The 24,585-nt window shown below is 43.0% G+C and overlaps 1 protein-coding gene across 1 annotated transcript in view; it reads left to right on the forward strand.

Moving 5' to 3' along the window:
- ephb4a (eph receptor B4a) overlaps window positions 1–23,953 on the forward strand; it is a 34,545-nt gene extending 10,592 nt beyond the window's left edge. Inside the window, exons 2-17 of the mRNA XM_071898187.2 lie at window positions 5,325–5,395; window positions 8,705–8,986; window positions 9,156–9,546; window positions 12,109–12,261; window positions 13,766–14,101; window positions 14,194–14,318; window positions 15,500–15,665; window positions 16,027–16,126; window positions 17,687–17,751; window positions 17,927–18,040; window positions 18,528–18,775; window positions 18,875–19,090; window positions 20,120–20,269; window positions 20,519–20,712; window positions 21,170–21,328; window positions 21,822–23,953. Of these exons, the coding sequence (XP_071754288.2) occupies window positions 5,325–5,395; window positions 8,705–8,986; window positions 9,156–9,546; window positions 12,109–12,261; window positions 13,766–14,101; window positions 14,194–14,318; window positions 15,500–15,665; window positions 16,027–16,126; window positions 17,687–17,751; window positions 17,927–18,040; window positions 18,528–18,775; window positions 18,875–19,090; window positions 20,120–20,269; window positions 20,519–20,712; window positions 21,170–21,328; window positions 21,822–21,930 (2,879 nt within the window). The 3' untranslated portion in view covers window positions 21,931–23,953. The remainder of the gene's footprint in view (window positions 1–5,324; window positions 5,396–8,704; window positions 8,987–9,155; window positions 9,547–12,108; window positions 12,262–13,765; window positions 14,102–14,193; window positions 14,319–15,499; window positions 15,666–16,026; window positions 16,127–17,686; window positions 17,752–17,926; window positions 18,041–18,527; window positions 18,776–18,874; window positions 19,091–20,119; window positions 20,270–20,518; window positions 20,713–21,169; window positions 21,329–21,821) is intronic.
- The last annotated feature ends 632 nt before the right edge of the window (window positions 23,954–24,585 follow it).

Raw genomic sequence — 24,585 nt, forward strand, 5'->3', positions numbered from 1 at the left:
AATAATTACAGTAAAGGCTATGAGTGAGTGGCATCATTGCGTGCTGAGAAGATGAGGTACATGATTGCGATCGCATGTGTTGTAGAAAGTAACATTTTATCAAGCATGCAGCAATATCATGCTACCAAGATATTACTATTGCTGATGTGGCTTGATATAAAGCCGGATGCTTCAACCAGGCAATTTTAGCAATTTTAGGGGAAAAAAGCCGACATTACAGCCATTCAGAATCAAATATTGAACATAGCTCTTACATTATTGTTGGCAAACGCCCTGATAGGCCCGTCTGTTTTACATTTGTCACTCCTTCACTTCAGCTTCTTACATCTCGCACCATCCATCCCATCAGTAAATCCCAGACCTTGTTCTCACAGCTCTTATCCTACTTGCACTCCTCTTTTCCATTGTCACTGTTGTCCGTGTCTCAGTTTCTATAGGTGTGTAAAGGTAATTGGCACTCTGTTTCTTTAATTAAAATGGGGTCTAATTGTAGCTGATGCAGGGCAAATGCTCACAGGCCTATAATTTCCCTATCACACTCCAGAGCCACAGAGAGAGGGGAAAAGTGGGAGGGGAAGGGCACACGGCAGAGAAATAAAGAGCAAAGTGAAGAATTGTGAATGTAATTAAGAAGAGGTTTGTGTCAGGTCTTGATTGGATGGGTCCTGCTCTCTAATTTAAGGTCAGTTATAAGTCAGAAGACAGATTGCACGGGGAATGGGACCGGAGTATCTGCTGTGTTGTGTTATTCCTTCCTAGTCAAAAATACAGTTTCAAGCTCAAAACCTTATGCTGTTCTCTGTAGGTTGTGTCTCTCTTTTACGTAGAGTAAATAATTCTGTCCCTTTTCCTGAGTTTCTCTGACATCAAGGCGGTGATGAAGATAAACTTTCTGCCATGCCACCAGTGATATCTTGTGGTCGTATCTATTTCAAACAGAAAGCACATCTCCGTACCTTTCCAAAGCGAACATAAAAACTCAAACATTTGCTGATTATTTCTATTTATTATATTCAAATATATATATTTTATTTATCTGTAATCACAGCTCCAGGGCCAAGTCCTTCTACTCTTGATCCCAATTCTAAAATCAGTTCCAGTAACTGTTGTAGTGTTAAAAAAAATGCCTCTCATACGCACAATTGTACTGTAATTACTGTACAACTGTTTGTTTTGGGTGTTAAATACGGCCAGATGATGAATTTTCATTGTTTCTCCATTTTTCTAGCAGTCGGGGTAATTTTCCAGCAGTGGGTGGCCACCGCTGCTGAAAGAATGTAGGGGAAACGCCGGCTTCCTCTTATAGGGCTCAGTCTGAATCTACTTCAGTGAGAGGCAAGGCCATGCATGCACATAATAGAAACACTCACGATCGCATAGAAACACTCGTGCTCATGCATCCTGTCTCATAAACCTTAATGATAGAGGGGCGATAAACAGTGATTACTGTGCCTGGGGGTGGTATTTCTTCTCCGCTACTTCAAATCAGCATATGAAACAGAGGCAGGTGTGCATATGAAAGGTAGAGACGGGGCAATCTTACGGCGGAGCGTGCGCATTATGAAGGTGGTCTTTAAATTATGCTGAAGTGAACTGGAGGTAGAGCAAATGCCGGGAAAACACCGGCCTGAACTTTGCCACCCAATTATCCTCCTCATCCACCTCTCTCCCCTTTCTGCCCTCTTTCTGCAGTCCTTCCTCCCCTTTTTTTCTTTATCGTCTGAGACTGTTGCTACAAGGCTGTTAGGCTTCTGCAGCGGAAAAGTCAAAGAGGCGAGAGACGTGTGTCTTTGTGCAAGGATAGTTTCAGAGTTTGCAAATCGAAGAGCCGAGAGAGTGAAGTGTGTAGCTTGTCAAAGAGAAACGAGTATTACAGAGGGAGAGTGATTTGATAAAGGGTACATTTACCTTTTACCTCTCTGTCATGTACTGACGAACGTGCAGCATAAGCAACGCCGACAATTAGTGGCGGCATGTCTTCGCTTTCATATGCTGTTCTTAAGACAGGCGACCCAGACAATGGGAAAGTGAAATCGAAACCAACGTAGAATGCAGTAAGAAAGATCAAAGTGATTCGTCAGTGAATTGGAAGGGGAGGGTGGGGATAAAAAGGGGATGAGTTGGTGGGGGGAGTAGGTGTTTGTTCACTGAGGGAATGTATTTATAAATGAGCAGGAGCTAAGATGTGAGCGAGCAGAGCAGAGGTGGGTGTGGTGAAGTGATCATCAAAACCGTCGTGGAAAAACCAAGTAGAGTCAGATAGTTGTAGACTGTCCACAGTTCCTGGTGTTTTTTGTTTTTATTCACATAGTTCGGTCGGGGCCCCATAGCTTGCCAAAAGAAATAGAAGAACCTTACCATGGGAAGAGTCGATAGAGTTGTACTCACTTGGCAGATGGTCAGTTTTGCTGAGTGTTGGGCTCTGAGGCAACATTTTTGCAGTGTACTTGTAGGAGTTTCTGTTCCCAAAAAACAGCGTCCTTTATGTTGAAATGTTTTATTACTTAGCCGTGTGTGATGCAGAATGAATCATTAAAACCATCTGAAAAAATAGCATTAAAACAACTTTTGGACTGTCAAAATGTCCCCCTATATTTTTAAATAATCAGGTCAAAGTATTGAGTGCAGCTGTGGGAGGACTAAGGACGCACCCTGACCCTGCTTACAATCCATCCTGAATAGCCCACGCTTTTCCGCAATATTTGATCTTTAACCGGCAATTTAACCCTCGTTAGTGTCAAACAATGGTGTCTGCAAGTGTGAATGTCTCTGGACGGCTACAGCAACAACAATGCCACGTTTGTCTCAGTAGGAAGGGCGAGCCAGATTGTGCCAAGTCTTATCTCACAGCTTTTCATGCCTTCATGCATATTTTATTGGGGTGTGGGTTGGTAAGTGATAGATATGATTGCCTCTCACTTTACACGAGATCACAGAGATTAATAATTGTAGGCGTTGCAATTATTTTGGTAAAATACTATAATTGTTTGGAATGAACAGAGTGATGCGAAAACAGCTTACTGCCTTCACATAATATTCTCACACTGATTTATTGATGTTCAAAAAGCTTACTGCCTTCACATAATATCCTCACACTGATTTCACATGTCTGGCAGTCAGTAAGTGTATGTACCGCGTCTTAATCTGCAGCAGCCAATTTGTGTGCAGGACTTGGCCACATTAACAGTATTTCCTGGAGGAGTAACCGAGAGGAAACAACTAGTCTGTGTGTAAAAGCGTATTTCAAGCATTCTCCCATCCTGCATGCCGTGGGGAACTGACTATACTCATTAGGATTAGGCTGTAATTTTTTGAACAAATAATGAATTTAACTTGGAAAATTTAAATTGGGATTAGGCTGTAACATCAGGGGAGCATTCAGGAACCGCTTTCCTTTTTGGTGACGTCCAATTTATCACATTGACCATCGTCGTCATTGAAGTTTCGGTGGCAAATTCTATTAGATGCAGGGACTCTCTCTGTATTTTGGGGTTTTGTAAATTGATGTTCCTGGCTAAAGCCACTGGGGAACTGCTATTTTAAAATGAAATGACTAGGCCTAATGCTTATTTTTGAATGTTTAACTGAACTCAGCCTACATGTGATTTCCTGCATGGTGTGGCACATACAGTTAGTCTTCCAGCATGATGATAACCATAGATCATATCCTCAGTCGCTTTTTTGTTACTTTTTTTTTGCAAAATTTAAACCATATTTATCTTTGTCATGTTTTCAACCTTTTTTAAACATTATAAAAACAAAATACCCATTGAAATATAATATTTTTTAAAGAGCTATTTGTTTGTTTGGTGTACAATTTCTGTTTTCCAAAATGTCTTCTATTGTCATCATTCATTATCAGTATTCAGAGTATTCAGAGTCCATTGAGACAGCGGGGAACCAATGGTTGAATAATGTTTTGAAAAAATAATGATTTTACCATGGAACATGGAAACAGGCATTATTAAATAAATCTATTTACAATTATTAAATAAATGGCCAGTAAACAGGCAGCGGCTGTCAAAAAGCAGTTAAAAGAACCTATTCATCCAAAACTGCCAACGAGCCCCGCTGGCCAGTTGGAAAACTTCGACACGTTGTCTTGGTGACCCGGCGGGGTGCGCTGAGTTGGTCTGTAGTTGGCTGACACATTGTGGTTTCTGAACTGCTGACTTGGATGTTTCAAGCCAAAGGAGTCTGACATCCCTTTAGTCTGTTAGCCTATTGATGTTGTTTTGATCCCGTTGATTCTGAGTACTCTCTTTTGTGTTGTGTTGACTGCAGATGTAGTATCGTGTAACTGAGTGTATAGGCTATGTGTGTGTGTGTCTAGAGTGTGTATTGAGAGTGGTTGTGGGTTGCCAGAATTTACTGTTGAGCCTACTGGGGGATATTGTGAGCCTAATTCAACAAAACATCCTGATAACCCCAATGATAAACGCACACTCAAACCCCCTTTCCACTGACATCCATTTTTATGCAAGTGCTCTCCTTGATCGTGGCACACAGGAGAGCTGCATTAAATCCTGTTTATTGGTAAATTCAGACTGCCTGACCCTTGAGATGAGCTTCAGCAGGGAACCTCCTCAGGGATGTGTGGGGCTCTAAAAGCCAGTCTGCGACAGAAACCTCCTCCCATCGATAAATACAAGTCACAATACAGCAGAGCAGAGAAAAGACCCTAACCTAACTGACATTTTTGCATCGAGTTACATCGAGTGGTTACATCTGGTCCCAGCTTGTACTGGGATGCTGAATCATGCCAGAACTGCTCCGGTTGTTAGTGAGCTGGCTGTCCGCCCTTTTCGAAAGATTACAGAAAAAAATCAATTCAATTGTAATCACAGCTCATGTCTGGGAGGGCTTAAATGTTTGTGTGTGTGTGTGTGCATGCATGTATGTATATATCTGTGTAAGTTTGGCCGATAACCCTTGTTCCCACTACACTACGTCCCTACTCTCCCTGGACGAAAGTGGACTATTTTGCCAGGTTTACCATGACCACAAGTATGGTGTCTGGCTGGGAACAGAAGGGACATGGGGGAATAGAAAGAAATAAGTGCAAGGGAAGACAATTTATGGTAGTGGGAATGTTCCTCCAGATGTAATTGACTGATGAAACTCAATCTTCTACCATGATCCCAGTGCAGTTGGTAGGCTGTAGCTAATGCATGGCAGAAAGATGTAGTACAGTGAATGGAGTTCGATCTAGGGCTTTTGTATATTTCTGTACATATTTCTGTATATTTCTTTGCATATAATGAAGTTGTATGCATGTGTTTATATATCTTCCAGTGAGTGATAATATGTTTATTTTTTCACAGAGGTTCTGATGAACACCAAGACGGAGACTTCAGATCTCAAGTGGACCATCTACTCCCGTGCCAAGCCTGAGGTGTGTAACCCCAACCTCACTGTGCTGACTGTTAATCTGTATTCCATACACAGGACTTGTGGTGACCGGGTATTTTTGCCTTGCAGCTGTTTCTTTGCTTCTTTTGCTACAAATGAGTTCCTTATACAGCAGGTAACTGACAGAATAAAGGAAACACCAGAGTAAATGAGGGATATAAAGTACATTGAAAGCAGATGCTTTGACATATCGCATCAGCTTAGGAGTGAAAGTTACAGGCTGCCCACCATTTTGAGCCAGAAAAAGACATCTCTGTAATTTGACCGAGTCAGTTGCTGGGGCACTTCTGCCAGCAGCATCAATGGAGAGAACTGCTCAACTTGCTGATGTCTCTTGATGAGGAAAAATGGCTATGGTGATGCTGGCATGGAGGTCTCAGGGACTGGTCAAAAGCACTTACTCCTTAACAATGCTGTTCATAAGAGCTGAACAATTACTCTAAAAAAGATCGAAATCACAATATGAACTTCTGCAATTTCCAAATCGCAAAGGCTGCAATTAATTGCTCAAGGGAGAGAAGCATCCAAATTGGATTTCAAGTACAATATTGGTGAAAACCTTTCATCATACTCAAACTCAGTAAATCCTGCACACTGACAACTATTTTTTTTTAACAGAATCACTTTTCTTTAAGGTTAAGTTCTAACAATTGACAAGAAAAACTTGTGATGATATGAATCGCAATTGCAATATTCTGTCAAATAATCACAATTTGATTTTTTTCAGCCCTCCTGTCCATGCATTTGATTCAAGATTCAAGGCAAAACAGACAAGCAGTCAATTTACAGTATGTGCAGCCAGTCACTTGCAGCAATTCATCAAGAGCGTCACATTGAGGGAAAGCCATGTTTGGATTGTGGTGCGTAAACCCCTTATTACGCTGAAGAGAGCAGACGTGGTTAAATGGTTTCATGCTCAAAGATGACAGCTGGACAGTGGAAAGAAGTCATTTAGTCACATGAGTTATCTTTCATATTGCTAAACAAATGCATGAGCACATCTGTGACACGCACCAAAAGATGCAGATTTGAGTGCTTGCTTCCTATCGTTAACATTTTGGGTGGCAGCGCAAAGGTGTGTGGTTTATTTTCCTGGCAGAGTTTACGCCTGTTCCACCCCCTTAGAGGGCAAAGTAAGTGCCATTGAAGACAAAGCCATTTTGAGTGATCACGTCCACACTGCAGTGAAGTATTATTATCCTAATTGAAGTGATCTCTTCCAGGATGGCATTGTGTCAATCCAAGGAGCACAAGTGGCTACGACTATATTCATAGAGCACAAGGGGCCACTGCATGATTTGACAAGCACAAAAACTATTGTGCACACCTGGGAATGCAGAGGCAAGATTCAAAACAAAAGAAGAAACTAGTCAGACAGATGGCAAGGAATGTTCTTTGATAAGGACTTGGGGGGGGGGAGAGGAAATTCGAGAAATCCGAGCTACGGTTCCTCCCAGATGGGGGGCTTTTTAGTCTTGTTTTCAAGACAGGGTCAGGTGGTGACAGAAATGACCTGTGGGGAAAAAGCAGTGAACCTTTCAGAGTAGTGAACCTTGTTGCCCTAACTACTAGTTAGAGCCGAGCTGTCAGGCTGCCCATCTACGAGGGCTTGGGGGCGTTTAGGGACCTGACACAGGACACAAGTTCTTTCCATGAGTTCCCTTCTCCTTTCCATTACTACACCGATGACAACAGTCACTCTGATGATCCGAAAAACTTTTTACCAGTTGCCGATTCTTGCCACGTTGCCTCTGTCTCACACTGGCCGACCGTAACTCCTTAATTTACCTCACTTACACCTAGGCTTGTTTCAGAAAGCCATGCCAAGGGGGATGACAAACAAGGCTATCAAACTCAATTTCAGTCGGGGCCACGTTTAGAATTAGGTTGAGGGCCGGATATTTGTTTAGATGTTTTCATTTAGTTTAACAATGTAAACTAATTATCTTTGACCATGTTTTTAAACATCCTGTGTAGCCTTCTGACACTTAGTTTGCCTGACATGAAGCCCTAAACAAGGGAAACCAATGGCTGTGAAAGCTGCTTGGTATTTAATCAAGCAAAATAATGAATATTGATTATCTTTGTTTTTTTATAGTTAACTGATATACAGCCTGCTTCAATGGCCTAAATGATACATCTCAATAGGTATATATAGCCTATATGCGGTATTTAGTCAAGCAAAATAAATATTGGATAGGTTTAACTTTTTACATGTGCCATATAGTTAACTGATATGCATCCCGTTTTGATGGCCTAATTGTTCCACCCCACCCAGTGGATGTATCTGGCCTTTAGTCAAGCAAAATAATGCATCTTGAAGTAAAAGAATCAATTTCTTTTTGCTGTCAGCCGACACCTTGCACTCTTCCTCTGATGCAATTTTCAGGCCTTATAGTAAAGTCAGATGGGACCTGTGGGATGATTTGTGGATCTTCATCACAGAACATTTGTTCACATAAATAGGTGCTCCCGCGCGCTTTGGCATTGTATCTGGGATGAAAGGAGGAAATTCTCACCTCAAGAGATTCAAACTTGGCTCCCAGTGCACTGCTGCACTGTAATTCATTCAGGCCAGTCTTTTGCCTCGCTCTCCACGTCATCTGCAAATGGATTTTTAAAAATTTACATATTTACATAACTGAATTTCTGAGCCTCAAGTTCAGCAAATCTGCTAAATTCTGCCCTGAGTATGTTAATTTTTTTGCTTGCATCCCGCTCTCGGGAACACAGTGATGGCAAGCACGTTTGCCTTTGACTCACAAGTAAAAAATTAAAGCGTTTTACTCTTTCATTTGGCTTTCCCACAAAGGCAGTTTGGTTTGGAAGGTTTTCACTTCATCATACATATTTGTAATATCCTCTCTATATCCCTGCGTTGTAGTTTAAAAGTGTGTAGTAGTGAAATCTGCATCTGTCTTGGATGCTGCGTGCAATAGTGTGCTCTGTTTGACAATTGAGACTTGTATTCCCACTAGCTGTGGCTGCAGGAAGAATGATTTAACAACCCAGATTCAAATGTGGGCTGGATCAAAATTTGTGGCAGGCCAGATCCGTCCCACAGGCTTCTCTGACAGGTGCTATAAAGCACAGAGCCAACGATGAATTACAACCTTATTACGATGAATAAGAGTTTTTATTTTACCAAATATATAAAGACCATAGTGAAAGTCTTTCTTGGAGAATTAAATACACTCAGGGCTGGAAGAAACAAAGAGTTCAGATGTTTTTATGGGTCATGTGTCATTTTAACTTGCTATCTGACAATCCTTTGTTCTCTGTTTTCTCTCAGTGGGAGGAAGTGAGCGGTCTAGATGAGGAGAACAACAGCGTGAGGACTTATCAGATCTGCCAGACTGACAGCTCTTCCAGCCATTGGCTGCGCAGTGGGTTGATCCAACGGCGGGGAGCATCTCAGGTGTATGTGGAACTGCGCTTCACCATGATGGAGTGCTCTTCGAGAACCACCCACCACCGTAGCTGTAAGGAGACCTTTAACCTCTACTACTACCAGGCGGACTCCAACGAGGCCACAGACACTCACCCACCCTGGATGGAGAACCCATACACAAAGGTATCAGCACTTAACGGTTCTGTACATTTTCATTATCTACTATCTTAACATTCACACAAACTTTGATGTATTATGTGAACTTAAAAGATTGAATTCTCTGTGTTGGAATGACCATTATATAAGAGTTACAGATCTTGCCCTTACAATTTTCCCTTTCTTCCTGTCCTAGGTGGACACAGTGGCTGCAGACTTTCTCCTGAGGAAGGGAGGGGAGCGGAAGTTCAATGTGAAGACATTGCGGCTCGGCCCTCTGTCTAAGAGAGGCTTCTACTTGGCTTTTCAGGCTCAGGGAGCCTGCATGGCGCTGCTGTCAGTCAGGGTGTTCTTCAAGAAGTGTCCCGCCCTGGTCAGCGCCCTGTCCTCCTTCCCTGAGACCGTCCCCCGCATCCTGGTGCAAGAGGCGCAGGGTGTGTGTGTGGAGCACGCCGCCCAACAGGGGCTGCGACTTCGCCCACCTAAGCTCTTCTGTGGGGAAGACGGCCAGTGGGTTGGCCAGCCTACGACCTCCTGTGCCTGCCTACCAGGATTTGAGCCCGCTGAGGGACACACACGGTGCACAGGTAAGAGGAATGCTAAGGTTGAATGCGTGACTGGACTTGGGGAAAGTGCTCTCTCATCAGGTTCGGTGGGAAGCCACACGTATAAGTATGTATGTAGACTACGCCCACGCAGGCACACAAAACCGGAGCAGGCAGACTAAACAAGAAAACAATGGCAACATGAGGGTGGGGTTCACTGAGGGTCTAACCATTTGAGAGGAAATGAGAGACTGAGGAAGTTAATGAGGCAGGGGAACGGCTGTGACACCGAGGGGACAGGGAGAGGTCGGGTGGAGCAGCGCTGAGCTCAGGAGGGGAGGGTTAAAAGGTCAAAGGGTTACTGCTGAGACATCTCAGAAAGGCCCGCAGTATCAGCGACGATAGAGGGAGGAGGGCAGCGCAGGAGAGGTGAGGGGAGGCAGAGGGGGAAGGCTGGCGGTAAAGATCATATCACTTTGAGAACATCAAAGCAAAGCAGACAATAAAAGATGATTCTCTCAGGAGCTATGCAGCAGCTCTGCCTAATGAGTCCAATTAACAAGCCCCCTCCGCACACGCACATAAGTGTTGTACCAGAAATACACATACATCTAAAAATGAAACCCAACTCCAAAATGCTAAATATTTTTCTGAAGAAAATATGTGTGCTTGCCTGTGCTCCTGTTTGAAGGTGGGATTTAGTTTGATCTCTCTGGGGGGAATACGTATATGTTAAAATAAAAAACATTTCAAATGTTCTGCTCCTGGTGAAGTGGGGTTAGCACTTCCACTTCCAGCATTCTGACATTTAAGCAAATAGGGAGAAAAAAAACCCACTAGACCAGAAAGGGAAATTGCCATTAAAGCAAGATTGAACAATTGAGTTAATTTGCTTGGAAGGCTGGTCATTTTAAAAATTAAATTAACTGCCTAGGTTTATAATTAAATCAATGGTGCTACAATGCCTATATCTCTCACACAATACATACATTTTCTGGGTCAGATAAAGTTCCCTGTCTTCAAAAGTATGAATGCTGTCAAGTTGATTAAATTAGTGGTTTAGATGAGTTTGATTAGAATATTTGAACCACATGTTTGAAGCCAAGCTGTAGGAAGTTATAAATATAATTGGATTTCCATGCGCAGGGTATATGTACCCATGTGCCTGTAGTTTAAGTGCTATCAGTGTAATATAAATTACAAAAGGTTACAAGATGACACTGAACATTCATAAATAGATGTGAGGTCTCCAAGTTCAGCAGTTGAGGAGTTACAGCAGAATGTTCACAGCTGTCGCAAAAAAAGCTCCAGGATGCGAATGATCAAGTATCAACATCAAACTTCATATTTAAAACAAGCATTACCAGCATGAATGCTTCAAGTTTAAGTAGTATTTTTAGGTTTTAACATTTTTCAGGGCCCAGTGGACTCCCAATGATTGTTTTTGGCCGACGAAAAGGTCCAGAACTCATAAAGTTAAAATAAAAATGATATCAAAACAAAAAAGAATAACAAATTAGCATGAATAGCTGCAAGTACGAAGCAATGTCACAGCTGAATCCTTGTCGAGATTCATTGAAATGCAAAGATGCTGCTTAGTGACCAATTGTAGAAGACTGGTTGTCTAAAGCAACTTCCAGGGGAGTATCTGTATATAACCCTCCTTCTCTCTGAAAATACTGCAGCAGGCTGTTCCTGTAAATCAGAACGTGTTATTTGTCAACTTGCCTGGTTAAATAAAAGCTAAAAATACCTCTGTGTTAATGTTCCAGCAGCTCTGGGGTTAGTTGAATAATCCTGTCATCTGTCAGTCACTGTTACTCCATTGGCATTTGATTTATTTGAATTAATACCTGGATATTTAAACAGCCACGAACAGCTCAGATATGCAGCAGCACTCAGCACACACTGATACCCAAATACTATATCACTGACTATAATAATATAGTCAGTGTTAAAGGATCGACCTGCGTATGTCCACACCAGGTCAAGTTCAGTGTTTAACTCGTCTCACTCAGCGGCTGGAGCGCCATTTCATCCGCCATGTTGAATGCAGAATATACACACATTTGCTTTCAATGACTGCATATGACGTTATAAGGTGACAGTGACGTTATAAGGTGACAGCCCATAAGACCATTCCTGTGTACGAGGCTCATTGAGAATTGCTGGTATCACATCGCTCATTTCATTTCATTGTGTCTGTCTGTATATGTTGTCCGTGATTGTTGAGTGCTACATTAGTTGCTTTTTGGTGGTTGGTTTTTGTGCCCGTCTCAGTGAAGTGAGCTGGAACAAGACTTGGGTCAAATAGCAAAGGGAAATATTTCTCAGCATTTCTTCACTTCACAAGTTCACTGATAGGAAGGTTGTCAATGACAGAAAAGTATATTAAATTGACTATCACATACATTCCCATGATTGTCTAAACTCTCTAGCGTTCACTGCGTGGTCCTGTGTGTCAATCCCAAGATTTGCAAATTCTATTTTACCCAGGTCTGTCTGGGACACAGCGGGTGAGATAATATTGTGCAATGCAGTACTCAAAAGGTCATGTCCAAAATCCCAAATTCATGATAATGTGCTTTCCTTTGTTCTCCCCAGCCTGTCCAGTGGGTCAGTTCAAGTCGGGCACAGAGGGCCCGTGCACAGGCTGTCCAGGGTTCAGCCACGGCACCGTCACAGGGGCGTCTGTGTGCACGTGTCGTTCAGGATACCTGCGAGCAGAATCGGACATGCCCGACACCCCCTGCACCAGTAAGTGTACATACGAAAGTACTTGCACTCAACGTTGCATGCAAAATATGGAGGTGCCAAGCCACGAAAAACATCCACACTCTCCTCTCACTCCTTTCCTTCCCCTGATACTCTTGCTGTTCTCTCCCTGCCTTTGTTTTACCATCTCTGCCTCTATTTCTCTTTTCCTCTGGTGTCGTTTAGCCAGGCTCCTCTCATCTGCTTTGTGTCCTTTGTCCCAGCGCTGGGTATTGAGATGCATGTGGCTTTTGTGACAGGTTGGTGGGGGTGGGGTGGTCACTCAAAAGTGAAGGAGGCATTGATGGTCTCGAGTGACACCTCCATGTGGATTCAGGAATTTCAATTCAGCCACACGTTCGATGTGTGAGTGGGAAGGACTTTTTAATTAGGTGCACACTCTCGGAAGGGCCATAAAAAGAGTTTGTGAAACTCAATGTGAAACTCTGTTGGCTGTTGACCATTTCCATTCTCAGCAGGTGCGGCATAAATGCCAACTAGCATTCACATCCACCAATTTTCTAATTACTGATAAATTTAATTACAAAGGTTTTATCTTAATTATTTATTGCTTAATTAGGCCATTCCCATTTTATATTCTGTTCTGATTGTACCAGATTTCCCGTGCAATTCTTCACATTACATTTATCGTCAGTTTATATGTAACATGTCAAATCAGCCTTCTGTAAATCATAAGGACCTTTCCCCATGGAAATACGTCTTTGACCTTATTATGACGTCCTTGGTAATTTTATTAGTGCTTATTTTTTAGGGTTTTAAAGTTGTCAAATGAACTCGACTCTAAAAGAAAATCCCCCTTCCCAAATGTTGAATTCAGAATTTATATGTCTCTAAATTGTGTGTGATGTTTTCCCCGTAGGATTTCCAATGAGAACATTACTATTGGCACTTAAGTCTTAGCTGCAGGCTCAGTGACAAAGCTCTGTCTCCTTGGCAGGAACAGAAACTCATTCACAGTGGCTGAGTGGTATTGCTGTTTAGTTATGCTTGGCTTGAGGCAATCACAGTCTTCTCACAATTTTCAGCCGGTGATCATTATCATCCAATTTTAGGCAAATGTAATTGCACCAGTTAAATTCTGCAACACATGCTCCTGCTGGGCTCTAATCTTCTCCTTGGTAACTCTTTGTGCAGTCTGATTAAATATAGTTCATATTGAAAAACACGTCAACAGATGGTCTGTATGTGTCGTGGAAAAGGTACAGCAGCAGTAATTTGGCACAACACATGAAGTTAATAGGGAAGGTTTGTGCACTGTGATGATATGTATTTCACTTCCTCCACGTTATGGTACTAATATTCTCATACAGTGCAGTCATGTTTTTATGTGATGCTCTACTGATTCTCTGTTCACCTGCCCCCCCCCCCCACACAGGGAGGTCAGAGGTCAGGGTGAGTTACAGTATCGTCCCTGGAGCTGCTAGGGATTCAGTGTCTTGCCACAGAACGCCAAAGTGGTTTAACTTGGGTGTTGTTGTCACTCTAGGACCTCCCTCGGCCCCACGCAGCATCGTCACCCAGATCAACGACACCACGCTCACTCTGGAGTGGAACGGGCCCCTGGACAACGGCGGCAGAACGGACCTGAGCTACTCTGTCCGGTGCTCCCTGTGCGGGTCCCCCAGGGGGCCGTGCCTGCCCTGCGGAGACAGCGTCAGCTACCGGCCCACGCAGCATGGTCTACTGGGCCGCAGGGTGGAGGTGTGGGGCCTGCTGCCTCACACCACATACACCTTCTCTATCCAGGCGCTCAACGGAGTGTCTCAGCTCAGCGGCAAGGGCCCCGCCAGCGACAGTGTCAACATCACCACAAGCCACGATGGTAAGAGAAGGAGGGGAGCGAAGAGAGCAACAGCTAGAGAGGTTTTAAGTTGTGAGAATTTCATATGGTGTTCATAATGTCCGTCTGTGCAGTGCCAGCGCTCGTGTCTGTGATTCGGAAGAGCGTGTCCACAGAGAGCAGCCTGACCCTCCACTGGTCAGTCCCAGCCCAGCCGCACTACACCATCCTGCAGTACCAGCTGCGCTACTGTGAGAAGGTAAGAGACACCAAATACACATCTAGACAACAATTCAGTTTTTATAATTGTGTTTTCCAATCTGCTGTGGCTCAGGATAAGAATAATGTTGATCATAATGCGCTGCAAATAAATACTAATATTTATAATAATCATTTTATTTATCTAGCTCCTTTTAAAACAGTTTACAAAGTGCTTCACAAAAATAGAAAAAAGACATTGAGAAGAAAACAGAACAACCAAAAATAGAAACAAACCAATGTAAGAGCAAAGCATGAAAATTAATAGAATGTTATAAAAATGCTACTTTAAAGAAATGTGTTTTAAGAAGAGACTTGAAGGAAGCAGTCTGAGATTCTCTGGCAGGCTGTTCCAAAGCCTGGGCGCTCTGACAGGAAAAAAAAACAGATCAGCGCCCGTCCTGAGCCCAGACTTCGGAACAGAAGCTGGCGGCGGGCTGGCACATGGGGGGTTAAAAGATCAGATATGTAGTCGGGGGGCCAGACCCATACGTGCCTTAAAAGCAATCAATAATATTTTAAAATCAATCCTAAAAGTCACAGGGAACCAGTGCAGGGAAGCTAAGAGAGGAGTAATGTCTTTTCTTGGTTGTGGTACGAATGCGAGCTGCTGCTGCACTCTGTAATCGTTCAGTTGATTTCTTAGGGAGGCTAGAGAAAAGAGCATTACAGTAATCTACTGTACTTGAAACAAAGGAGTGTAGGAGTTTTTCGGCGTCCTGTTAAAAGGGTATTGATTTATTGAATTTGAAGGCTAAGTCACAATACTGGACCCTGATTGGCTGACACCACCAGCTCCTCTAATTCAAATGAGGTACACCTGCTCTGTTCAAAAGCTGAAAACTTGTCTGATTTGAAGGATTTTAGCAATTTATTAGTGAAGGGAGCCAATCAAGACCAGTTCCAGTTGTGATGCGTTGACTGGAGTTCATCTGAAACTGCTTGTAAAAATGGATGGATTTTTCAAAATGCAATAACTTTGAATTGAACCACTCAATCAAAATAAAATTTCAACAGTGTCTACATCAATCATCCTTGATATTATATGATACAAATAGAGGAGAATTTGAATTCCTATAATAGGGCCCTTTTTAAGTTAGCACTGTTTCATGGTTTGACTTTCCATCTTTTCACAATGACTCTCTCACCTTCCATCCCGCTATTTTTGTTTCCATTTCATAGGAGCGGCGCAGTGAAGAGCAGTGCCACTACAGAGAGAGTGACAGTAATCAGGTCGTGCTGAGTGACCTGCGCAGGGCCACCCAGTATGAGGTGCAGGTCCGGGCGCGCACCATGGCCGGCTATGGCAGCTTCAGTCCTGCAGCCATCTTCCGCACGCTGCCTGATGGTAAGGAACGGCTCAGCTTGCACTTATAGAGCGAATTTCACATGCATTTCACACACACACACACACACACACAAATATATTCTATATATTTGTCTGCACAATCAGTTCCTGTATAATATCATGTTATGAATTTATTGCCAGTGTCCTTGCATTGAGCCGGTGTCCTTGTATTATTAAGCTTCTTAGCATTACAAATTCATGTCATGTTTTTTCTTTCCTTCTCCTCATTCCTTCCGTTTTTCCCACACTTTTCTTTACCACCAATATAAACGTCCATCTGTCATTTCTGTGATAACCCCTCTCGCTCTCTCTCTCTCCCTCCCTCTCTCTCTCCTCGTCTTTTCTCTCATCCTCCTCTCAGGGCATGACTCTCCCTCCCAGCTCTTGCTCACCGGTATCCTTATCGCTGTGGGGATGTTGCTGCTCGTCACTTTCATCTGCGTGGCCGTCTTCTGCATACGGTGAGAACGAGGCAGAGAGAGAGAGAGAGAGAGATAGATAGATTTGCAAGGGAAAGAAGGTGACAGAATAACAGGAAACGGAGAAGAGGGGGGAAATCGAAGGGACCAACACAAATAACAGCCGTGACCCCGATTTTACAGTTTTGCAGCACTTTGTTCTTTTGTTTGTACAAATCCTATCTTATCAAGGGTGGATTTGCACTCTGTTACCCACACCGTTTTTTTTTTTTTGTGAGCCTGTTCGGAGACAAAGCAATATTCATGGTACCTTTTGCTTACACAGCTAAAAGTTATCCTGCTCATTAGAACATTTTCCTTAGGCTTCATTGTTTTTGTTTCAGTAAATAGTGTTGGATGCCATCAGAGAGAAAGAGAGAGAGGGTGAGAGCGAGAGAGGGAGACGGCAATAGAGAGGTAGAGGGCAGGGAGAGACAGGATGCAGCCGTCCCAACCCTGTTTCCACAGGACAAGAGAACAATAGCTGTGACCTTGTGACACACACACTCGGGAGCACACACACACACACACACACACACACCGGTGGCTGAGGCCCAGATCTGCCACTAACTGAGGGTGGTGCATTATTGCTATTTTAGGCTTATGAGGTGGGAGAGAGAGAGGAATGGAGGAAGGCAGGGATCCAGTAGCTACAGGGCTGTACAGTCTTGCAGGGATGAGTTTGTGCCAGCAGAATTATAATGGAGCCGCTCATGTCAAAGAGCAGAACCATAGGGGTTGGTTTAGGTATCCGCCGTTACCACAAGCCACCATGTATATTGTGTGTCTGAGATGGAGAGAGATTCCATAAGATTGTTTATGGATAATAAAAGCCTTTTCACAACAAGGCAGAATTTTTTGTGTGGAAAAAATAAAATAAAATGGGGGGGGGGGGAGTATATTGGGAAGGGGAGACTGTCCTTCAATACACTGTATCCCTACAAGCTCCTGAGGTGCTGTTCTGTAGAACTTATGGACGGCAGATAAAAAATCGTAAGCTGCTTCATTTTTTGCTCATTTCTGCAGCAGTTTGAATTTAACTCACTGGGGCATCCCGTGATTGTTTTTGCATCTGAAAAATCACATCTTATTACCATTGATTTGCATCACATTAGGCTGAAAAAGCATTAGGAATATTAACCAAAGGAAAGCCTAACGCTCATTCCTCTGTTAACTAGACCCGTGGTTCTCAAAGTGGGGTACTTGAGAGGCTTCCAGGGGGTCCTCAGAAAAATGAGGAATAGTTTAATTTCATTGTAATTGAATTCACTAAGAATTATCCCAGTTGGAGATTGGATACGAATGACCACTGTAATCCTAGGTTTCACTCTGGCCCTATTATCTCCCCATGTACACTGTAGACAGTTCTACAAATCAATAATAAAACAACAACAATAATGTTTCCATGGGTCCTTGGGGCAAAATCTTATTAATCAGGGGTCTGTGGCCATGATATGTGTCTATCTGGGGGTCTGTGGCATGAAAATGTTTGAGAACCACTGAACTAGACCTCCTTCCTCTCTGTACCTCATTCTGTTTATCCTGTTCTCTCTCTACCTGCAGCAGACACAGCCGAATAAAGGATCCAGAAATGAGTGACAAAAACAGCCAGTACCTCGTTGGCCAAGGTAATGGATAAAGGACACACACACTCTTACAGACTGTGCAGAAGCCATCAGCGATTTACAAAGTCATACACGTCAGGGAAATCATTTTTTAATGTGACTGGGCTCTTTGCTGCTCATAGTTCTCTGACATTTCTCCTCTTCCTTTCCCACGATCTTGTTTGTCTTTCCCTCGCAGGGGTCAAGGTTTATATCGACCCTTTCACCTATGAGGACCCTAATGAGGCAGTGCGAGAATTTGCCAAGGAAATCGATGTTTCCTTTGTCAAGATTGAGGAGGTTATCGGTGCTGGTGAGCCCCCTGCCTTTTGCTTTTCCCATTATTTCTAAATCTAAATCTATAAACTTGGTCCTGATCAGCTGTTCCTGTGTATATACAGACTGTGATTATGTTTTCCTGTAGCGTGCGGCCTTGCAGATTGTTCTCTTGAGAAATAATGTTTCTAAAAGCTAAAAGTAGATAATGTGCTAGGTTAAATGGATTCAATGACATTTTAAATTTTGGTCTGTCATTTGTCTTGACCAGGCACTTGTAGCATTGTAGGGAAAAAGATTCAGTATTGTCACCTTAATTTACCAATTAACCGATAAACATGTTAGTATTATTAGCAACGCTCATTCAAACTAAAGGGCACCACTAGCTGCGAGCTAGCTTTAGGGTTTCTGAAAGATGACCTTTTTCCTCCTAATGTGGTAAATGCCTGACTACAATACAAACATACAAACTACCACTGCATCCATTTAAGATGTGTGTGTGTGTGTGTGTGTGCGCGCTGCAGGAGAGTTTGGGGAGGTGTGTCGAGGAAGGCTGAGGGTTCCGGGGAAGAAAGAAAACTACGTGGCCATAAAGACACTAAAGGGCGGCTACACTGACAAGCAGAGGCGGGACTTCCTGTCAGAGGCATCCATCATGGGCCAGTTCCAGCACCCCAACATCATTCACCTGGAGGGCATCATCACGGCCAGCTGTCCCGTCATGATCCTCACAGAGTTTATGGAGAACGGAGCGCTGGATTCCTTCCTACGGGTCAGTGTGACACAGTGAACACACACACACACACACACACACACTGAAACACACAGTCACTTCATCATCCTCAAACTTAACTTTTTTTCTCCTCTATAGCTGAACGATAGCCAGTTCACCCCCATCCAGCTGGTGGGTATGCTGCGTGGCATCGCCTCGGGTATGAAGTACCTGTCGGAGATGAGCTACGTCCACCGAGACCTCGCTGCCCGTAACATCCTGATCAACAGCAACCTGGTGTGCAAGGTGTCCGACTTCGGCTTGTCACGCTTCCTGCAGGAGAACTCCTCTGACCCGACCTACACCAGCTCTCTGGTGAGACAGCAGCCCTCTTCAGGGACTGCCTGAGAAACCATCCATTCAGTTAGAGAATTAGAGTAACTCCCAGTCAGATGATATGCAGTCATTCATGTCTATCTATAGCAATAATATTCACAATATTAATTCACAAAAGCTAAAAGTCACCTTGTTTCATAGCCTCGTACAAAAGCTTTGCCCTTGCCTTTCTATTTGTACAGTGACATCAAGACAATGGTTAGCCTGCTATACTGTATGATAGGCTACTATAGTATAAGATAGTAATAAGAGTTATATCTTAATTAGCAAGTTTTATGAGTGAAATTGATTAAACATCAAGCACAATAAGCATAAAAAGACATAGAAACACTTGATAAAGAAGGTGAGTAGCACCTACCAAAAAGCCTCCTGAAGAAAAGTAAAGTAATCTGAAAAGCAATTTCATATGATTATGTATAAAGAAACATGGCAATCATGACTGCAATGAGCAGCTTACTAACCACAGCCTACGTACAGAATATGCAATCTGTCCCAAGGGCAGAATCTTATCCAGCGGGGTCTGTGGGGCTTAATGCCTTTCTGTTTGGGAGTCCTAACATGAAAAGGATCAGAAACTCTCCGTGTGAAGCTATGGCAGGTGAATGGCTGTAGTTTAACCGGTGGTTGATCAGGGTATTGATCTGTGAATGGACCAGCATGGCATTGATTATGTGGTGGTATATTTTCTGCTCTACATTTACACTCTAATGACCATGTTTTTTTTCATGTATTACTTTTTCAAATGTGGTCCATAATTTAGTTAACATTATGTTTTTGTAGTTTTATATCAACTGTGCTCACAACATCGTCATCTGGGTTGTGTTGTGGCTGCACAGAACATATTAATTATTTAACGATGTTCCTCAATCAAGGATTGTACATTTGTTGGTAGTGTGTCATAGTAAAGGTCCTTAACTTGCTTCAGTGTTGAATCACCAGAACTCTGTATGAACATGATTTTGTTCTTTGTGAAGTGTGCAGTGTTGACCTGTTTGGCTCTCCTTACAGGGAGGTAAGATCCCGATCCGCTGGACGGCACCAGAGGCGATAGCCTTCAGAAAGTTCACCTCAGCCTCAGATGTTTGGAGCTATGGCATCGTCATGTGGGAGGTCATGTCCTTCGGAGAGAGGCCATACTGGGACATGAGCAACCAGGATGTAAGTTGAAGCAATAAGTCATGTTGGGCCGTTCTTGACGGTGATTTTAGAACAGCTCAGAGGTTTTGATAATTGTGTGTAATGTATAATTGTGATTCAGTTACTTCAAAGTCCTTTTTTATGTGATGTTTCTGTTATTTAGTCCTTTTCCTGTATGTGTCCATTAGTGTGGGTATACATGTACTGTATTTATGCATGTCTTTTGGTTCGCTTTCAAAGAAGAATGTTCTCCTTATTTCTTCCTATCAGGTAATCAATGCCATAGAGCAGGACTACCGGCTGCCCCCGCCCCCTGACTGCCCCACCCACCTCCACCAGCTGATGCTGGACTGTTGGCAGAAGGAGCGTTCGGCGCGTCCTCGCTTCGCGGAGATTGTCAGCGCTCTGGACAAGCTGATCCGCAACCCCGCATCACTCAAAATAGTGGCCCAAGAAGGAGCAGGGTAAGAGTGCAAATGTCTTCTGGGTGATAGACAGGAAACCTGCCTGAGAAGGCCACAGTGGGAGTAAACAAACAGCTAGAGAATGAATCACATGCCTGTCCTATTATAATGTCTCTTTCTTCTTACTGTCCATGTAGAGTCCTGCCTGTCACAGGACAGGCATTAGCCTCCTACTGCCCAATCCTCTGTACCCCCTTAATGTCCTGCTGTGACCTGTCAGACACTTGCTGTGCCCATTTCCCTTGCTCCTCATTCTGCCTACGGACTGGTCACATACAACATGGGACACCTCCGCCCCTGACAAATCCCATTGTCTTTCCCTGTCAGTCACTCAGACTTAGATTCCACCTCTGCCTGTCGCCTGGAATGTCGCTGGAGGATATATGTAAGCTACACACTGTTGTTTTGGTGACAGTGTGTGTAACTTGTCCCTTTGTTTCGGTACCTTGTCCCCCAGGCCGTCCTACCCCCTGCTGGACCAGCGCGCCCCCCTAACCCTCTCCTCGTGTGCTTCAGTGGGGGAATGGCTGAGGGCCATCAAGATGGAGCGCTACGAAGACAGCTTCCTCCAGGCCGGCTTCACCTCAGTAGACCAGCTGGCCCAGATCACCACAGAGTCAGTTCATACCTCCAGGTTTCTTATTGAAAGCCACTATTAAATTTGGTGGAACATTTTGACTTCCCAGTAAACACACCTCCCCTAGAAACTCAGGAAGTCAACCTCCCACATTAGCTACCCTGGGGATCCACAGCCACCACTGGCATTCAGGATATTTTCCTAAGCTTTCAATAATTGCACACAGCCTAAATTACTTTTTGAAAAGTTTGGACCAGTACACAGAATAAAATATTACAGTATCTACTTTTCTGGACTTGTTTTAGTAGTACAAGTTTTAGACTAGGTTTTTAAAAATTCAAGAAAGACTATGGATTCCCAGAGAGGGCAAATTCGGTGATTGACCAAGTGAAATGCAATTTTAATATTTGTCTCATTTTCTTGCACTGTTTGGTCATTCACCCTTCAGGCATTAACTACTGTTGCTGACTTATTTCCATCTGTTTGTATCTGTTATTGCCTGATTGTTGATTGTGTTTGTTTCTCTGCTCAGGGAGCTGCTGCATATGGGAGTGACTTTGGCCGGGCATCAGAGGAAGATCCTCTCCAGCATCCAGACTCTGACCATTAGGAGCAAGAGCGCTGCGTCCGTGCCGTTCTAATGGCTGCGTCGCTCACCTCGCCCCCAACCCGAACATGAGCACCAGCACACAGGTGTAGCCGTGCGCTCTCAGTCCTCTCCTGGGCACCGGTGACCCACTTTAAATATGGACTCCATGAAGGATTGGCAACGTTTATTACTACCATAGAACAAAAAGATTCTCTGATTATAGATGACTTTCCTATCAGCATGAGAGGGTCGCACAATGACCGGCCTGTCCGTAACACCCACAGTGACCCTTAAAGGTGGTGACCTGGGGGCGAAGATGGCGCTGTGCAGATTCCTCTGCCTCCTTTTCACAGTAGTGGCCAGTGTGTTCATGTTTAACTGAGGTTAGGACCCAATAAAACTGCTGAACCCAGAGGAAGGACAGATCAGTGCCAATCCAAGGGTTATAGCTTCTGTAATATTGTGTAATAATAAAAATTGGAGACTAGCCATTGGCTGGTAGTGTTGTCCTAATAAAATGACACTTTCACCTTTCACCAAAGGAGACACAAAGCAATGCCAATGCCAATCCATTGATTGCCGTTTTCATAATATTGTGTAATTATGAATGAACTACTTTCACCTTTGGTGTCTTGCATTAATCCATTTGGATTACATTATTATATGGACACCTTTCTCGGAAGACTGAAAATTTGAACGTGCTTTGTTGGATTTTCCTTATGTTTTCATTTGGTTTCAACGTTACCTCTTCTTTACTCAGGTGTGATGTGTAATACAGACTTTGGAGAGCGCTGTACTCATCCTAATCAGTCTTCTCTCATCTTCCTCGGTCTGGCTCTCCCTTCACCAGCTCAGCAATGTGCGAGAAAAGCGAAACGGAGACATATCAGCACTTTTGTTGTTTTCAGAGAGAATTGAATTGTAGTCTTCAGTGACTTCCTGTGTTTCTCTTGGAGTGTGGCTGGTCATTTCCACTGCCTGTGTCTCTGCTGGCAGCTCATTTCCAGAATACTCAGACTGAACAAGGACCAAGTGGACACAGAGACCAGAGAACACTGTAGAATTGTTTCTTCATAGACTTTCACCAGGGAAGCTATCTGGCCTCAAATTTGTTTTATGTTTTTGTTGATGTCATAAGTGCTATGTTTTTTAATCTCTTATTCCTTCCTTATTCTTCATGTTCCAGTGCCATTCAATCATCTTTGTGGTCTTAAATGCCTATTTTATAAAGCAGAAAGCCCTCATGGGTGATTCAGTTTTATCTCATTTAAAATGTACCTTAAAGGGATACTTTGACATTTTGAATGTTAGTTTATTATTTTTCTTCATCAGATGTTGGTCATGTAGTTGGCAAAATGCTTCTGCGTTTGCCCTAAAGCTACACTAAAATGGTTAACATTTATCATGGAAAACAATGTACAGCTGCAAGCTAATAAGCTAGCTGACAACTAGCAGTATCCATTTCAGTGTTCATGTTTCAATGTGGAATGCTTACAATACTAATGAGCTGCTTTTTGATTAACAGAGCAGCCAGTAAAAAAAAAAATCCCCTCACATTTGCTTGCTGAAGAAAAACAGCAAATTACCATTCAAAACATCAAGGAATTCCTTGAAGATTTTACCAGTTTTGCATTTCTTAAAGGATAATACCGGCATTTTTGACATTTTGGTCCTGTATCATGTTTGCCCGGATAGCTCACAGACTTGCAGTGTATGAAAATGTACCTTAAACAGCTTGAAAACCTACTAAAATCACTATGTTCAATACAAATTCCATACTGCGTATCACTTTTTTGTGAAAAGTTTTGACTTTGTGCCATAATGCAGCTTGTGGGGAAGAATTTCCTCTTATTCTTTACATTTCACATACACTGGAAGCCCATGGCAGTGGTGAACCACCACAAAATGACTGCCAAATATTTCAGTAAAAGATGATGATTAACTACACAAAAACAAGTCAAAAACACTGGTATTGTCATTCAAGAGTGTGAGTTTATGTGAAAATGTGGTCTTCATATTGAAGATCTCTATAAAGTAGTCTTTTAAATAATGAATAGATAAAGTATGTTTTGATTACCGTCCTGTGTGTAGGCTAATCTGTATTCAGTATTCATAATAAAGATACACACCAGTGTTTACCATCAAGGACTCATTTTTCATCTTACGAACAATACGTCAAATTTCCCCCAACCCAAGTTCATTCACACGTGCAATCAAGTGGAGCGTGCAAACTGCACAACCATATGTGCATGCACATACTCACTGATGACATCCATGTTTGCCCCAAAAGTGAAAATCCACTGAATTCACACATTGCTATGATCCCAAACAGTTTGATCCCAATAATTCCCAGTGACTCTGCCAAAACAAAAAATTGGAGAACCAAAATTGGGAGCTGCACCATTGACAAAACATTCAAGACTGATTTTTTGTGGATTGTTTGAGGTTTTACATCCAAATGAGTTTTATTTCAGTGCTAACAGATGTGAACCAGAAAACTGGCCCATATACACATTGCTACTGTGCAGTAGGTGTTATCTCTGTCTACCGTTCACTTGCTTATATTTTTTTTATGAGATTATAAATGATTATTATTATAATATCTCTCCTGGACTGCCTAAGATCATAGCAATAATAAGTAAAATGTGTTTCGGGGTGGATTTCTGTTTCCTTTGTAGCTCTGGTTGCAAACAATCCTACATTATCA

The sequence above is a fragment of the Centroberyx gerrardi genome, chromosome 11 (assembly GCF_048128805.1).
Source record: "Centroberyx gerrardi isolate f3 chromosome 11, fCenGer3.hap1.cur.20231027, whole genome shotgun sequence".
NCBI classification, from domain to species: domain Eukaryota; kingdom Metazoa; phylum Chordata; class Actinopteri; order Beryciformes; family Berycidae; genus Centroberyx; species Centroberyx gerrardi.